Genomic DNA, 19,134 nt, shown 5'->3' on the forward strand with positions numbered 1-19,134 from the left:
TTTTTGTTTTATTAAGTCTTGTAAACAATAACAGTGTATTATTGTAAATATTTTTCTGATTAAAGTGCATTATGTCCATTCGTTTGTACTGTGGGCTAAACATCTTTATGTACAAACATTAACAACAATAACAAATATTTTATTAAATTGCTTATGAACGTCAGCGGTATAGACTTAGGTAGTAGGATTCATATTTATTGAATTATATCTATGTAGTGTTAAACAACTTTCTCTCCTGCTGTCTCTTTCTCTCTACTCTGTAGTAATAATTTGAATAATTTTAGGATTTATTAAATTTCAATTGTAAACATTTCAACCGTCAGAATTGTTATACAGGGCCATTCACGGGAACCGGATGTTTTTAAAATAATCATAAAAAATTGAATATTTACTTTAAAAAAGTTTTATTGGTACTGAAACACTTTTTAAATCAAAGCATTTTTTACTTACTCATGAACGAAAAATTATGTCCGGCAAGTGATGTCCATTTTGGGCAATACATTGTTGTAGCCTTTCACGGTAACTGGCCTCAATTCTTTGCAGCATGTCTACATCAATCTGGGTGACGTGATGACGAATTGCGATCTTTAGGTCCTCCAATGTACGCGGTTTATTGCCGTACACACGCGATTTCAGAAACCCCCACAGAAAAAAATCACAACTACTCAAGTCGGGGGACCGAGAGGGCCAAGGAATGTCGCCGAATCTGGAAACGATCCGTCCCGGAAACAAGTTACGGAGAACAGCCATCGTTGCCCTCGGTGTGTACGCTGTACCTCCATCCTGCTGAAATAACACATTTTGAAAATCTATTCCCCGGTTTCATAACTCAGGGATGAAAAACGTATTCAACATCATAATGTAACGATCAGCTGTTACAGTTACGGCAGCGTCATTTTCTTCAAAAAATATGGTCCGATAACACCGACCTTTCCTATTGCACACCAGACAGTCACCTTTGGGCTATGAAGTGGTCTCTCGTGAAGCCGATGCGGGGTTCTTTCTGCCCAATACCGGCTGTTCTGTTTGTTGACAGAGCCATTCAGATGAAAATGGGCTTCGTCACTCATTAACAATAACAAATTTTCATTTTCTTCAAAAACGGTAAGCATTTGTCGACAAAATTGTAATCGCTGCGTGAAATCTTGTTCGTTTAACTGCTGCACGACTGCTATCTTGTAAGGATGGAAATGCAGGTCTGTATGCAGAATTCGTCTTACCGTTCGTGTGCTCATTTGAAGCGCTGCTGAATGCCTCTGAATAGAGCGGCGTGGGCTTCTGATAATGGATTCCCTTAAACGTTCGATGTTCTCCGGAGTACTAGCAATTCGTCGGGGACCCGGTGGTTTTTTATTCAATATTGAACCGCTTGTTCGAAGGTTGTTTACCCATCGCGATATTGTGTTACGAGAAGGGACACTTGCATTACGATGGATATTAAACTGACGGCGGAAATCTCGCCGAACAGCAGTTCGGCGGATTTCGTCATTTCGCACAAAACTGTCGTACGCGTACAGGCGTTGGTCTAGCGTCCACGGCTCCATCTCAACGACTAAAATGTAAATGCTATGAACAAAGGAAACGTCAGACACCAGCCACGTGACCCTCCCATCACGAACGCCCGAGTACAACCCACTTCAAAATCATCTGGTTCCCGTGAATGACCCTGTATAATTGTACTTAAATATGTGCTGACGCAAAAGAAGCAACCGGTTTTTGATTATTTATCACAAAACAGATTTTTAAATTAATTTATTTCGATGAAAAATTATAAATTTTTGAAAGTTTTTTAAGTTATCCGCAAAATTATGTAGCGCAAACGATTCCCCTTTTCTGCCTCACAAAGTCGTACTTTTTAAAGAATTTTCTATGACGTCGGTTAAATCATTCGGAGTTAAGGGTTCAATTTATGAATATTAATTTTAATTTTCGGATGGACAGTCGTCGGGTGATAAATCAATATTTAAGATATCCCCGAGAAAATAATCTGGGGGCTGTTAAATCTGGTTAACGAGGAGGTCAGTTGATTGTAGCATTCCTTTAAATAATCCGTTCCCTCAAAATCTCTAAGAGGTATATACTACTTCTAACCATGAGTGGAGCTACTCCATCTTGTTGGAACTTCATCACTTGATTATTAGAAACAGTAAAGTTTGAATCGTATTCCGGTATCGCTCTACAACATTTTCAATAAAATGTGGCCCGATAATCCTTTGGGATGTACCAGCCTTTGTAGATTTAAACGGATATTATTTTCTCTAGTGAATAACCCTTTGATTTGCAGTTCCCCGCATTCGGAGATTTTATTTGTTAACAAAGCCGTTAGGATTTTATCGCTCATTAATTATGCTTGAGATTTCTATTTTCTCGCGGCAATTCTTGTATGGCATAATTTAGCCATCAAAGTCTCTCGGTTTCAATTCTTGACGAGTGGTTTTTTGAAAGAACATTCTTAAGTTCTTTACTATTATTCGCTGCAATGATTTTCGAGTAATATTTAACTGATGAGAGGATCTTCGAGTTGACGTTTCCGAGTTATCTTCGATACTCTATGGTATTAGTTAAATATTATCTTCGTTTCGGGTTGAACGTGGTCTTCCTGATTTTGAAATACTCTTTACTGAATCCTGTTGATGAGTACGTTTCACCAACCCTAATTATGTAAGCGAAAGGTGGATTCCTTATATTGAATTGAGTAAGTTAGTCGAATCTGTATTATTGAATATTGATTTTCAAAATAAAATTCTATGACTTTTGTTTGCTGTGTGACTACGTTTTTTCCATCATCAATCTCCAGAGTTTCTTTATAAGGTCTGTAAAGAAAATTAATAAAGTTGTTCTTTTTCCAGTGATTAATGAGTGGAATTTAAAATTATCTACTAATTAGATCGTAGAGATGTAATAATTTCCTGGTTCGTATTTCTTGTTACCCGGTACAGAGTATAGATTTAACTATTCGTAAAGCTTCCTCTAACAAATACACCCTAAAAAATGTACTCGCTGTTTGTTAGTCCATATCTCGTGACAATTTTTGACACTGAGAGAGGGTTATGTGTGTTCGAAATGATCACCAGAAGCTTCTATACAACGTCCATGGCGCCGTACTGCACACCAAATTTCGGCTTTTAGTGTATCTGGCGTAATGGCAGCACGTTACTTACGATTTTTTCACGTAGCTCGTCGATTGTTAATCGGCGTGCTACGTCCTTAAGAATCGTCATTTTTAAAGATTCCTCAGAGGTAGAAGTCCAGAAATGTTAAATCAGGTGCCCGAGGTGGGTACTCAGGAGCACCTCTTCGACCCAAAGACCGTCCGGGTAGAGTTTTATCGTGATACAACCTGACATCTCGATGGTAGTGAGGCGTGGATTCGTCTTGTTGCATGTAAAAAAGTTCATCACCAGTTTTGGAGTTTTTGAAGTTTTGGATTGCAGGCAAAATCCTTGTCTAAAGCATATCAAGTTACACCTCTTCGGTTACGGTACCCTCGAAGAAGAAGGGACAATCGAACCACGCACTGATAGACCACACCACACAGCAACCTCCGGTAGATCCACTGCCCTATCAGCATGAGCGTGAGAATTTTCAGGAGCCCAATAGACACAATTGTAGCGGTTCAAAGTACAGTTAAGTTTAAATTCTGCCTCGCCAGATCACATAAACTTCCCTGTAATTCTTCATCCTCACCAATCATGTGCTGAAACCATTCACAGCACTCTATCCTTCGATCTGGATCGTTCTCCTTCATCGCGTGTAGTGTCTTGGAATGTACACTTTCCGATTTGCACTCTTTTGAGTGCGTTTTACACTTTACCAGCTCACCCCCACCCTTTCACGCGTTCCCTGGTACGCTGATTCTTGCGGTGATCGGGGAAATGTTGCAACATTGCATAACTGGACGCCGGACTTGTAGCTGTTGGTGGCGGTGTTCCAAAATCTGTCTGCCACTGCCGTTGTACCTCTTCAATGTTCTCGTATTTCCACTCAGTACAACGTTCAACAAACGATGAGCGAATTTCAACCATTGTTGCTACTCATAAGGAAAGTAGATATGGTCTTCTGCTGCACTGGCTAATATGACTGGCTCGTTCCACCACTCGCGCATGCGCGGCATAAATCGCCAATTCCTCCTAACACGACAAATTAAAAATATTACACTACGCTACACATTAGATTAGTGAGTGTAAGTCTTTTCGTTTAGATATTATTTAATTACAAACAGTAAGTACATTTTTTTTTACCGATCTGTAATGTGAAACATTATTTTGATGTAGTGGAGGTAGATTAGAAAAACGATCATGTGCATCGTGTTATTGAGAACAAAACGGAATATTGGAAGGTGAAATATCCTACTATGATTCTATAACATTAGATTTTTCTCTTCTTCTGTTTTTGGTTAATTTTATTCGTTTTTCTATTTAAATGTGAACAATGACGGATATTTATCATATATAAAAAATATAATTGTTTTCCATACCTTCAAAAATTTTAGTGTATTTCAGCAAGCGGTAACCCGATGGATAAATGTGTGTTAATCGGTTCGTCCATCTGTAACTTCTCCCTTACAGTCAGAGAGCCATTAAAGGGTCAGTTCTTCCATGAGGGATCTTGCGGCCTAGTTTTATTCATTACTTTAATAATTATAAGACGGTGTAAGTTTGGTTTAATATAGAAAGATGTCTTATAAATTCTACGAGTGGAGATCCAGAAATAAGGTTCCCATCAATTTTACAAGTAGACAACATTGTTTATTCTCATAGAAATTTACATCATTAGGAAGAAGAAACTTTGCTCTATTTTTCTACATCATCGCCATCTTTTTCTACGCATTTTTGTAGACGATAAACCAATTTCTATATCCCAATGTCGTAGAACTCCGCTGCCAACCCGTTGAGGAAGCGTTTCACCTCTTCTTTGACTTCATCGTTCCTCCGGAGGCGTTGATCGCTCAAGTGTTCCTTTAACTTGGGGAACAAGTGATAATCACTTGGCGCGAGGTCGGGATTGTAAGGGGGAGTTCCCCACCCATCCAAGTGTGTCAGAAATTCCTGGGTTTGACGGGAGACGTGAGGTCGGACGTTGTCGTGAAGCAGCGTTACACCGGCTATCAGTCGTCCTCGCCGACGTTTCTGCATAGTTGGCCTGAATTTTCTTAGTGTTGCACAATAACTGTCTGAGTTGATTGTTGTCCCAGGTTCCATGAAATCGATCCCCTTACGATCCCAAAAAACACTGGCCATGGACTGCGACTGGTGACCCTGAGTGACGCCACTGTTTGGATTTTTGTTTCGTTTCGGGAGTGAAATGAAACACCCACGTTTCGTCTCCCGTAACAATGGGAGTCCAACAATTCTTCCTGATCTTCTTGACACGTTTGAAGAAACTGGCGAGCACAGTCAAGGCATTTCTCCTTGTGTTCTGATGTCAATAGCCCCGGTGCCCATCGAGTACAACGCTTGTGATACCCCAATTTACCGTAAGAACTCCAAGGAATCCGAACAACAAGTTCCCGGACGGTGATCCTCCTGTTTTTGAGGCAATTCGCGTCGGACCATCTCGATAACCGCCTCCGAAACTGACGGTCTTCTACTCCGTTCTTTATCGTGGACTTCCTTCCGACCGGCACTAAACTCCCTGCACCACTTTCGTACATACACTTGTCGCCATACACCTCTGTCAACTGACGGTGAATATTCACGAGTAGAGTCCCTTTGAAGTGCAAAACGCGAATTACGGAACGAATCTCGCACTTGGCGGGATCAACAAGTGAAACGTCCATCTCGGACAGCTGCTGAGCCAAGATTGAGCGGCGGAGCGAAGCGCGGCCGGACGGAATCGAGAGTGGAGGAACAGCCGCGCACAGCGGTGTTGCTGGAGTTCCCCTCGCACCTTCCCGTGCGGCTGGAGCTCTTTGGGAACCATATTTCTGGAACGATCCTCGTATTTACCGTGATAACTTTTTTGTTCCAGTTTAGTGCGCATCCGATTCAACCGAAAACTTTTCTTGGGAACGAGTTTGAAAAAGAGAACTTTATCATAAGGAATGTAGATGTGATTTCTTTACCGTTTTAATTCTTATCCCTTAAGTGCACCCACCCGTTATCATTGGTGGTGCAACATTTCTTATGAATAAAATATAAGTTGTTAATAGAAGCTAAATTTCTAAATTCTATCGATTTTTTTAATTCGGTGTATTAAATTAACGGTCGCTTCGCGTATTCGACATTTTATTGTGTATGGACTCGGTACCCATCTCTTCGAGAGATCATTTCGATCTTCCTGGATATACTCCGCCGATCGCACGATGCTTGTTACAGCGAATATTATTCAAGCAAACCAAATTACAAAGAGCGCGTACACATCAAATTGGAACCTTAGATAGCTCACGTTTGTTCACTTCATACGTGCATATTCATACCCATCGCTATCAACACAGCTAAGTAGTTTTAACTAGGTTTCGTTGGATTGGAGTTGGGGGTCGCGAAATATTCATTATATACAGACTGATTCAGTAGGATAAGGCAATACTTCGACAACGCATTTGAGAGGCTAAAAATAAGAAAAAAGTTCATATAATCATAGGTCCGAAAAAGTTTCGTTAGCGAGTTATACAGAATGAAAGATTTCGCTCAAGTTTCAGTTCCTCCGGGTAAATTAAGGCTTTCTGAAATTCTGGGAAGGTCAATTAAGGGGCAAATTCAATTGCTTCTTATGGTTTTTGAGCTGGGAAATCGAAAAAAATAGGTCCCAAATCTGTATCTTTCTTAGTTTCTAAAATATCCATGTAAAACGCCAAAAATAGGGTCAAAAAACACATTTTTTTTTACGTTTGACGTACAATAACGTTGTTAAATTGGCAATAAATCATACATTTTTTTAACATAAATTGTAGAGAATTTTATTATAAGAAGATTGATGTAAATAGCATCAACAAAAAAGAAAACTGAAACTCGGGCGAAATCTTTCACAATGTATAACTCGCTAACGAAGCGTTTTTGGACCTATGTTTATATGAACTTTTTTTTCTTATTTTTAGTCTCTAGAATGAGTTGTCAAAGTATTGCCTTAGCCTCCTGAATCACTCTGTATATGTATAATATGTATTTATATATTTTTTGGGGTTGTGGCGCTAAAAAGGTTGGGAATCACTGATTTAGAGGTATGATGTCAATAAAGAATTCATATATAAGGATTTGTAATAAAGAAAGAAATTATTTATTTTCTGAATATTTATTATTTTATTAAACTATTTGTTTTTGACAGGCATTACAGATATGTATAGGCTAATTGTTCTTCATTTTTCTATTTACTTAATTTTGTAAAATAAATTAATATATTTTAAGTGTTACGATAATAATAATTTTTAGACCTTTCTTTTAAGTAAATTTGATTTATTTATAAATATTTTACCTGGTAACTAATCAAATAAATTAAACTACATATACCACATATTTTAATAATAATAGTAATAATAAATTTGATAATTCATGAATAAATAAATAGATTAATTTTAGTGTAAGATTAATTTTAATGGGGGACGGATTTGATGATTACAAAGCTTTTAATTATTTATTAATATTTTTTCTTCTGTATTTTAATTATTGTATCACTTAATTAAATAAGTGTAGTATTTTTTTATATAGGCGTAAATTATTTCATTTTTCAACCTGTTAATTATGAATATATAATCTATGTATATATAAATACTAAATAAACGTTGGATATAACTGATCGATAGAAATTTAAATATTAAAAGTAAATTATTTTTAGATATATATAAATATAGCAATATAAAAAAAATACTAGGTTAATATAATGTAAAAGAAGTTATGAATTCATAAAGATATAATAAAAAAAAAAAAAGAAGTTAATCGATCTTCATCTGAACTGTATGTACTATCCTATAATAATGAGATATAAAAGTGAAGATGACAGATTTGTCTTTTTTTTAATATAATTTCTATATGTATAAAGCATACAAATGCGGAAGTAACGGAGAAAAATATATGAGAATTATTTATATTTTCGTAGAATTTACACTATGAGAAAATTGTATTATGAAGATATTCCCTTACATATATCTGACTCGCTTTATTATTGTTTGTTATGAGGGTGGATGTTTCACAAGATATTTATTATATACTTTTCGTATATTATTTATTTTAGTTATTAGTAATACTTGAAATATAGATGACCAATTTTAGAACAAATCCGAGAGCGTATTCTTTACATTTTAGGAAAAATACAATTTAATTAGAAAATAAAAATATTAAAATCCTATGATGATGCTGTCAATTTGATAATTTAAAAACAAGAAATAGAGAAGATGCGTAAAGATATGAATTTTATTCTAACAGAAAATTCAGTTTGAAAATGTAATTTAAAAAAAAACAATTTAAATAAATTAAAATAGAGAAACACAGTGTAATCTATATAAAGGAAATTATTCGAAATTTTTGTTACATCGGTAAGAAAATTATTAAGGGTAGATGGAAGGATGTAAACTGGTATAAACAAAGAGAAATTTCATGAATGTAAGAAATAATGTGAAAATTAGATTATAAAATAATCATATTAGATGGAGTATTATGTAAGCATCAAAATAATAACTATAATAAATGTGTAATAGAAAATTTTGGGATTGGATATGTTGAAAAGATTAGATAGATCAATTAATAAAAAGTTTGAAATGAAGAATTCTTAAAAAAAAAAAATAGGAAAAGAGAAAAATATTAACATCAAAAATTGTTAGGTCATATATATAATAAGATGACCAGCCTCAATCAGTTCAATAATATATTATTAAATTAAATTTATTCTGAGTAAGAAAGATGTAAGTCCTTTAAAAGTTAAAATATTGAGTATATATAAAAAAAGAGTATTAAAAAGGTTTCAGGATATAGAAAGGAACCGGCCTCCATGGCGCGAGTGGTTGCGTCTCGGTCTTTCACCCGGAGGTCCTGGATTCGAATCCCGGTCAGGCATGGAATTTTTCACACACGCTACAAAACATTCATCCTCTGCGGAATGAATTGCTTGAGTGCGAACCTGGAAGTAAAAAAAGAAAAAAAAAGGAAGCAGTAATGTCATCTGGCTACTAAGGACGCTTTGAGAGAGATATTTAGAGAAAGGAAGAGTAATGAGTCTATATTTCATAATTTTTGAAAAGGTATTTGAAGAATTAAATTGTAGAAAATGATGGAGATTCTTAAAGCGAGAAAAAAAGTAGAATGTAAAGACAAAAGAATAAAAGAATTATATGTGAGACAAACAGCAGCAATGTAAGTAAAGAAGAATATGACGACTGATGGGTGGATCTCTAGGTACATGGTCATAATTATCCGAACCAATTAGCGAAAGATGTCCAGGGATGAATGACTACGTCTGAGTCCCCGGACCCAAGAGGTCGAAGTTAAAAAAAAAACCGCAGGATCCCGATAAGTTCGAGGCGTGGAACCACCAGTGGAGGCGCAGATGGAGACCACGTGGTGCCTATAAAAAGTTTCCTTCGATAAAAAAAATGTTCATGTATTAAAAAAAAGTAGATTGCCTCTCACCGAATTGTTCAGAATATACATCGAATCGTAAGGAGAATATTAGAAGAAAAACATGATGGAGAAGAATAAGATGGATAATGTTTGGTGATGATATCAGTAAACCTTATGTTGAAGTGGAATCTTGACAACTGCTTCGGAAGGATCAATAAAAAGATGAGATGAAAATCGAAATTACAAGAGAAAATGGAGAAGGCTTGGGACGGAAATAAACAGTAATTCCAGCCGATGTCACCCACGCACTTGCGCTTCCAAGATTGTTAACAGTCCTGAAGGAAGAAAAGAAAATAGATATAGGAAAAACTAAAGTAATGGAAGTATTGGAAATAACAAAGAAGGATTTAGTGGGAAGAAAAAATAGAAGATTACAGATGTTTGAGAATTTTGGTGACACAGGTCTGGAAGAGCACAACGGAAATAAAAGGGAAGATAGTGATGATGCCAACGGAATTAAAGGGAAAATAGTGATGATGCCAAAGGAAGCCTTCTTCAATAAAAGGAAGAAATTACAGTATAGTAAAAGTCTGGACTTAAGAGTTAAGGAACAGATTAGCCAAACGCTATATATGGAGTGTCTATTGTACGGTTAAAGCAGAATGAGAGAAAATGAATTGAAGATTTTTTTTTTAGAAGAAGCTATGGAGAACGATTGAGAAAGTTGTATAGACGGATAAAGTGAGTTACAAAGAAATATTGAACAAGATTAAAGAAGAAAGAACATTAATCCAGGAAGTACACAAAAGAAAAGGAAAACGGTTAAAAGAATCTTGAAAACTGCATCGCAAGAGTCAATAAAAGGAAAAAAGAAGCGAGGATGATGTTAATAGATGAGGTGAAGATTGGAAACTGCAAGGGAACGAAGGAAGAAGGCTTGGAAAAGAAATAGATGAAGATAGCGGTGGTGTAGGGTACATGTCGCCTGGCAGAACACCAGATCATATGGATAGAAAAGAGATTGTAAATTTATATATATATATATATAAATAACTCGTGGTTAAAAGATAAATAAGGATTAAAAATTAAACAAAAATAAAACTCGAGTAAATAAATCTAAATATATATATAACTATGAAATCCTGCTTTATAAATTATCGTATTTCAAATATGAAAGATACAGATAGATGATTTATGGATTTTTACTGTAAAATATGCAATAATGAAAAAAACACAAATTTATAGTAGAAATGATATGATTATAAATTCTCTAACATTTATGTTTCTATTTCATTAAATATAAATAAATAAATAAAATAAACAAATTTATTATTAATAAATATCAGCATGCAAAGGTCTTTATATAAATATATACTTTAAAATATATTTTTTTAAATTTAAATCCATCCAGCTTTTTGTTCTCGTTTTATTGTTCTAACTTCTTCGATACGTTTTGCTGGTCTCAATGCTTCCGGCGAATCATCCGGTATTAATCTTTCTGTACTTGAACTACACATCATCTGTCTATTCTTCTCATCTATATCTTTCATACCGCTTGAGTTATCCGTTTTTGGTAAAACTTGTTGTGATTTTTCATCGTGTTTTGTTTGTTGTTGTACTGGTTTTTCTTGGTTTCTATTTGCAGTCGATGTCGAAGACGATGTAATCGTCGGTTGGTTTTTTGGATTTGTAGAAGGCGTTATAATAGTTTTCGGTATCTGCTGTTGCGGTTGAGATCGATCTTGATTTCTTGATGTCTGTTTATCTTCGGTCGGTTTTAAATATTGGGTAGAAACAGATTGATTTTTGTTTTGCATCGACGATTGTTGTAAATCGTTATTACAAACGGTCGCCGATATAGTGGGTACCGGGTTCGATCCTATCGGTGCACTTGACGGAGCTTTTCTTTTAAATATTTTTGGTGGGGATTCTCCGACACCGCATCTTTTAGCTTGTACTAACGGTAAAGGACTTTCTTCTTCTCTGTTAATTGTTTCTTCTGTTTTAGTTATCATTTCTTCTTTAATTTTATGTAAATCGGTTTGTTTTTTATATTGTTGTGGTTGTTGTTGTTGTTGTTGTTGTTGGGGTTGATTTTGATTGGGTGATAAAGATCTATTCGCATTTTCAACTTTTTCTTTAACCGTAAGATATAAATCTGAGGTACCTCCACCATTTCCACCGGCACCAAAAGCTGAAAATTAATGTAAATTTATTAATATTAAGATCGATTGGTATATATTAGATAAAACACATTTAAATTAAAGATTTATGAATAACTTATATTTATACATATAAAAGTTTTTGTTTATTCATAGTTAAAATCAGTTAATAGTGCTCCTCATAGTTAACTGATAATCTAATAATACCTTTATATAATTTATCTGGGCCGATCTAATTACTGCTAATCGTGTGAATAGAATTCCCGTTAATGATAATGCTATTTCTAGCCGATTAAGTAATTCACCAAAAAAGCTTGTACGTGGGAATATGAAATGTAAATTTCTAGCGTATAAAAAGTATCGTGCCTGATTGGGACTCGAATCCGAGACCTCCAGATAAAAATCCGAGACGATGTCACACCGCTGTGGAAATAGACGGGGTATTATTTCTGTTGTTTTATAAAGCGAAATTTTGGTTATTTTATTAGATGCCAAATTCTCTTCTTTGATCATCATCAAATTGATTTCATTTGAAAAAAAATCTGATGTGGACACCACATGACATCCTTTACGTCTATTAAATTACATTACACATTTTTTTAAATGAAAAGTTCATAAAATTTTATTTCATTAATAACTTCTGATATTTTTTCATATTTTTTTTTTTTTTTTAATTGTTATTGAATTATTTATTATCGTAAAAATTTATTTACAATCGGAGGTTAATAATTATTAAAAAATCAATATATTTAAATTAAAGAAAAGGAGATGAAGTTGAATTCGAACCGATGTGCATTCCCCTTATAAGATCCAAATATTTCATTAATTAAAATTTCATTTGTCTATAACTGGAACCAATTAAAATAAGTACCACTTATGATATATCGTTGAATACCCCATTCAACAACGTTACAACGTTATTGTACGTCAAACGTAAAAAAAATATGTTTTTTGAACCTTTTGGTTTTGGTTTTACATGGGATATCTTAGAAACTAAGAGAGATACAGTTCTGGAACCTATGTTTTTCGATTTCCCAGCTCAAAAACCATAAGAAACAATTGAATTTGCCCCTTGATTGACCTTCCAAGAAATTCAGAAAGCCTTAATTTACCCGGAGGAACTGAAACTTGAGCGAAATCTTTCACTCTGTATAACTCGCTAACGAAGTGTTTTCGGACTTATGTTTATGTGAACTTTTTTCTTATTTTTAGCCTCTAGAATGAGTTGTCAAAGTATTGCCTTATCCTCTTGAATCACTATATAAATCATACATTATACATGAGACACCAGTCACTCTAGCTTTCTTTGAAAGTAATGTTTTTTTTTTTTGTCTTCAGTCATTTGACTGGTTTGATGCAGCTCTCCAAGATTCCCTTTCTAGTGCTAGTCGTTTCATTTCAGTATACCCTCTACATCCTACATCCCTAACAATTTGTTTTACATATTCCAAACGTGGCCTGCCTACACAATTTTTTCCTTCTACCTGTCGTTCCAATATTAAAGCGACTATTCCAGGATGCCTTAGTATGTGGCCTATAAGTCTGTCTCTTCTTTTAACTATATTTTTCCAAATGCTTCTTTCTTCATCTATTTGCCGCAATACCTCTTCATTTGTCACTTTATCCACCCATCTGATTTTTAACATTCTCCTATAGCACCGCATTTCAAAAGCTTCTAATCTTTTCTTCTCAGATACTCCGATCGTCCAAGTTTCACTTCCATATAAAGCGACACTCCAAACATATACTTTCAAAAATCTTTTCCTGACATTTAAATTAATTTTTGAAAGTAATGATGATCATTATACTGAATTAAGGTGTCTTTAACTTGACTGGTTGAATATTAAATGTAACTCATTATATTTGATTAATTAAACTACCTTTTTTCTAATAAATTTTGGATAATTACTATTCTTTAAGTTGTTATACTATTTTCGAATGTTTGATTTGTCATTTCAGGTAGATTTTCCTTAACAATTATAATATTTTCTTTATCTTTTCAATTATCGGGTTTCTTTTCAATGGATGCCGACACAATCGGATAAGGTAATTGAAATTCTACATTCTGATATATTATTAAAAAAAAATTTCTGTATGTATATATGTGTGTATGTAGGGATGGTGAATAAATGTCATTTTATATGGTGCTGAAATTAGGACAAAAACAATCTGACATCCTGTTGATAAGTTATTTTATTAACTACCAGTTATTATAAGCCTTGAAATTTATTGGTATTTTTTAAAAATTAATTTGTATGTTAATACATATATTTTTTCTATAGATTATTTACACGAATTGTTTTCCTTTTGTTATTTATATTTTGTAATTATTTATCTGGTAGTTGACTATGATAATTTTTAATTTCTTTCTTATTTTTTAAAAATGTAGAGAAGTATTTATACTAAACATGGGTGACTTATAATTCACCATAATAAATAATAAAGCCACTACAAGATAAATAATTTAAATATATAAATAACATAAGGAAAACAATTTGTATAAATTATATATATATATATATATATATTTTTTTTTTGTTGTAATACTTGCTTTTGATATTTGAAATAGTAATTAAAATTTGAATTAATGTTTATTTCGTTACTAAACACTACTCACAGTATGACTTCATCCTCATATAATTTCTCTGTTTTAGATAACATCTTTTCCTGAAGTACTTACGACGAGTTTTGGATTGAAATAATCTTTTTTGTCTTCAGACATTTGACTAGTTTGATGCAGCTCTCCAAGATTCCCTATCTAGTGCTAGTCGCTTCGTTTCGATATACTCTTTACATCCTACATCCTAACAATTTGTTTTACATATTCCAAAGGTTGCCTGCCTAAACAATTTTTCCTATCTAGATGTCGTTCCAGTATTAAAGTGACTATTCCAGCATTCCTTAATACGTAACGTATAAGTCTCTCCGTTTAGCTATATTTTTACAAAGCTTTTTCATTCAGTTTGCCGCAACACCTCTTCATCTGTCACTTTATCCACCCACCTGATTTTTAACATTCTCTTGTAACATCGCATTAAAAGTTTCTAATCTTTTCTTCTCGGGTATTCCGATCGTCCAAGTTTCACTTCTGTATAAAGCTACGCTCCAAATATATACTTTCAAAAAATGTTAAAATTATTTTTTGATATAAGAAAATTATATTTCTGACTGAAAGCTCGTTTCGCCTGTGCTATTCGGCATTTTTATATCCCTCCTGTTTTGTCCATCTTTAGTAATTCTACTTCCCAAATAACAAAATTCTTCTACCTCCGTAATATTTTTTCTTCCAATTTTTATATTCAGTGGTCCATCTACGTTATTTATACTAGATTTCATTACTTTTGTTTGTTTTCATGCGGTAGTTCTTGCGTAGGACTTCATCCATGCCGTTCATTGTTTCTTCTAAATCCTTTTTACTCTCAGCTAGAATTACTATATCATCAGCTAATCGTAGCATCTTTATCTTCTCATCTTGTACTATTACTCCGGATCTAAATTGTTCGTTAACATCATTAACTGCTAGTTCTATGCAAAGATTAAAAAGTAACGGATATAGGGAACATCCTTGTCGGACTCCCTTTTTTATATATATATATATAAAAATCAATGTTTGTTTGTCTGTCTGTTCCAACTTAACTCGAGATCTACCTTGGACAGATTTGTCTAAAATTTTGCACACCTACACTTTGAAGTCCTGCGGTGAACATAGGCTAATTTTTTTGCACCTCCGAAATAACGGTTGCGAGTTATTGGCGTTAAAGTTACTTTTTTCCATTTTAACAACATTGGATTCATTTGTTCGCACGCTTTAAAAGTTAAATTTCATGTGATTTTAGTTGGTTTTTTCAATTCGATGCGGATTCGAGTTCCAATTTTGTCGACACTTAACGATTGTGATAATAGCAAAGTACTTGAAATTTAAAACACTTTATTTCTTCCTTAAAGCTTATTTAATTTTCAAAATGACTTTGATTTTCAAGAAAAATTTAATTTTTAACTAACATTTTTTTTCAACATTGAATTGATTAATTTTGAAAAGGGCTGACGTTTTAACGTACAGTTATTCCTAAGTTTCAATTGATTTAGCGCACTTGCATATGTAATTTTTACGATTCATTCATTTACAATTTTTTACAGCTGTTTAAAAACATAAATAAATAGCTGCTTTTGTTTATCATGTGTGTGTTACTAATTTAAAGGGTGTTAAGTACTTAACTGCAATCTTTTTTCAAAAATCATACCATGCCTAAAAGACATTCTTCAATCGGGAGAAATACAAAAAAAAGCACGTATAATGAAAGCTGTTCGGCAGAGAGTGAAGACGAAAGACAGTCATGATTGGAAAGCGACCGAATACACACAGCCCGATCCCGTTCGACTGAAACAGCTGAGCAGCGGGAAATACGTTTAGAAAGCGACCTAATACGCACAGAGCAATCCCGCTCGACTGAAACAACTGAGCAACGGTTGGGAAGTCCGGCGAAGCCGGGCCGAGTGGCTAGTATTTTATAAAATAAGATTAAAATATACATTTTATTTTATTAAAATACCCAATTTGAAATATGAATTTTTATTACTACGGAAAGTTATAAAAATTAAGAATTAAACGTTAGCGGATCTATGTTTACATGAACTTTGTTTCTTATATTGATAAGAATTTGTTTTTAAAAATCGGTCAGTATTTATTTGTACCAAAATATGATCCTTTATTTTTTACAGGCAGCATTTAATAAAGTACATTTAACGATTTAAAGTAAGCACGTTCAAACACGCAATCGTTATCGTATGCTGCCTTCGACAATTTTCATCCCGCTCTGTTGTAAATTCAGTTTTTCTCCCTTTCTTCAGGAATTTTTTTAATAATGTAAAATAATGGAATCTATTATAATCGGGCACACGTCATTTAATCAATTAATAATTAGTTTCTACGTAGTCGAATGTATACCGCTACAATGAGGCAATAATACCGATTTAAATTTTTTTAAATTTATAATATAGGACAATATTTTAAAATAATAATAAAAATAATTAGAAGGAAGTAACATATAAGCGAGGTTGGGGGGGGGGGACACAGAATAATATGTGTTTCGAAGGAATGTGTGAAAAGTGGAAGGATTCTAAGGTAGGAAAAATAAGAGAACTGCAACACAATGGTCCGAAAAGGAAATTAAATTGTTACGTGGTCCTTAGGCGGCCGTAACGAAAGCAAAAAAAAAAAAAAATGCGGTTAAAATAAATTAAAAAGTCGGGTGGAGCTTTGTCGGGGCGCATGACCTTTGGTTTAACTTGAAACGTTACAGACCTTGGATGAAGTTCCTCCAAACTACAGACCGACTAACTTAACTGTAAAGTTAAGTTGATGGAACTTAATGGAACCATTTTTTTGAGTCTCCAATGGAAAATTTTAGTTCCTTCATTTGGCCAACTCTACAGATAAATCGGTCGGTCTGTATGTCAATGAGTCGCGTTTAGTATATCTGATTGAAATAAAAACGAGACATTTACTGCGTACTAAATTTAATTTTAACATAAAAGACACTAAATGGTACATGATATTTATTTCGACTAATATTCGACGATGATGTTGTTCAACATAGGTCTGTGATAGAGAACTAAGAGACATAAGGCATGATAAACAGCGGTAGAGGTGCTCGCGCCGTCGGCTCGTTCACTGATCGCGCCGTGCCAACTTTACGACCGTCCTGAAACATCTGGCTCGCTCGACACCGATTATTGGATACCTGTACGTGGCCAATAACCTCCTCTTTCCAACGATATCCATAATTTATATTAACGGCTTGCTTTTGCGCGGGCTGAGGCTGACATCTTGTATTTGTATACTTTTTTACATATTTAATTTAATTTTTTACACGTAAACATTGCCCTAAATACATTTATTATTACTTAAATCGATTTATCTCGACATACTCTAAATACAAACACGCGAATAACCGCGCTAAGTCGTGAGCTTCACTGAATGGAAATGAGCGAGAGCGCCAATTTAAGCTGATCTCTGCTGTACCTCCTCCCCGCTAACCCGCTAGTCAGTGACGCAAACTCAAAAGTCGTATCGGTGAGCTGACCGTGTAAGTTATAAAAAACATCGCATTTACGACTCTGAGACTAATAGTTAGGGAGTTATTAAGGCAGGACGATATAGACCTTTTGGTTACGCTACAAATTTCTGTTCTGGTACTCGTATGTTTCGGTGTGATTTTAAAGACGTTTCACGTTAAAAGTTTGTGTTAGAAAATAAAAAATAAATAAATAAGTTAAAAAATAAATTCGGAGCTAGTAAGCTAGCATTGATCTAATAGTTAGCATTTGACCTTTTATGATACATAATGTTAAGAATTGAAACGAAAAATACATAATTTATTCTATTTTTTCCCTAATGTGTACATTGTAATCTGTTCAACTAGGAAACAATAAGCAACCCCCTCCCGCGGCCAATGACATTATGATATTTATGACACGTAAATGAGATGTAATCTTATACAGATTCAGCCCGACCGTTCTTGAGACGTGTGGTTAATTGAACCCCAACCACCAAAACACATCGGTATTCACTGTCTAGTACTCAAATCCTTATAAAAGTAACCAATTTTACTAGAATGTGAACCTGAGAACCTTCGACTTCAAAAATCACCTGATTTACGACGAATTTGCCACTAGACCGGTGTGCTAAAAATACATAATAAGCAGTAAAAAGGCCGGAAATTAATGGTCTAAATCTTCCGGCTACCCGGTCAAGTTATGCAATTCATTTTTGAAAAACATTGATTAATATTTAATTTACTCATATAAGTTTTTTTTATTTTAAATATTAAATATAAAACAGTTTCATTATATTTTAATTTTTTAAGCAAAGATACTCAAAAAAATAAAGCAATAACCAAAACTTTCACAAATTCAAAAATATGTTTTCGAATTTTTAATAATTTGGGATCTCATGCACCAGGGGGATTTTTTAATGATTAAATTATTCAATAACATTTAATTTAAATAAGTTAAAATTTAAATATTAAAAAAAAAATTGTTTCAATTTTTTTTTTTTAAATTTAAAAGCTCCCCTATCAGGGGGCTCAAGTTATTTTAGTAGCTTTATTACTTAACAAAATACGTTTCGAGTATTAAAATTTTTAAATCAACAGCGAGCAGGGTGGTCAAATGTTACCCAAAATTTTTGTAGCACTTAAATTGTAAATACAAAATAATTGTGATTAAACAAACACCATTTATTTGGTCAAGGGAATTATGTGGAATTTAATTATTTTTAATTTAACGTCTGAGTAGCGCTATAACTGTATAAAGGAAAGTATTGTAATCGGTCTAATTTGGGCGTAGGCGATTTTCACCCGATCTTGACTTTTTGACACCTAAAGAACCCAAAAAACCGGAAGGAAATTTTCCGGATGTTAATGTACGTGTGTGTGTTCGGTATCGGCCTCTAAATCATCTTATATCTGCAGAACTGCTGGACC

The 19,134-nt window shown here is 33.9% G+C and overlaps 1 protein-coding gene across 2 annotated transcripts in view; it reads right to left on the bottom strand.

The window, feature by feature from the left end:
• Positions 1–7,241: 7,241 nt before the first annotated feature.
• Positions 7,242–19,134, bottom strand: part of LOC142332043 (transient-receptor-potential-like protein) — a 190,276-nt gene continuing 178,383 nt past the window's right edge. For both annotated transcript variants that reach the window (XM_075378148.1, XM_075378147.1), the window contains exon 18: positions 7,242–11,682. In XM_075378148.1, coding sequence (XP_075234263.1) covers positions 10,886–11,682 — 797 coding nt within the window. In that variant the 3' untranslated portion in view covers positions 7,242–10,885. The remainder of the gene's footprint in view (positions 11,683–19,134) is intronic.

The sequence above is a fragment of the Lycorma delicatula genome, chromosome 11 (assembly GCF_047948215.1).
Source record: "Lycorma delicatula isolate Av1 chromosome 11, ASM4794821v1, whole genome shotgun sequence".
Classification (NCBI taxonomy): domain Eukaryota; kingdom Metazoa; phylum Arthropoda; class Insecta; order Hemiptera; family Fulgoridae; genus Lycorma; species Lycorma delicatula.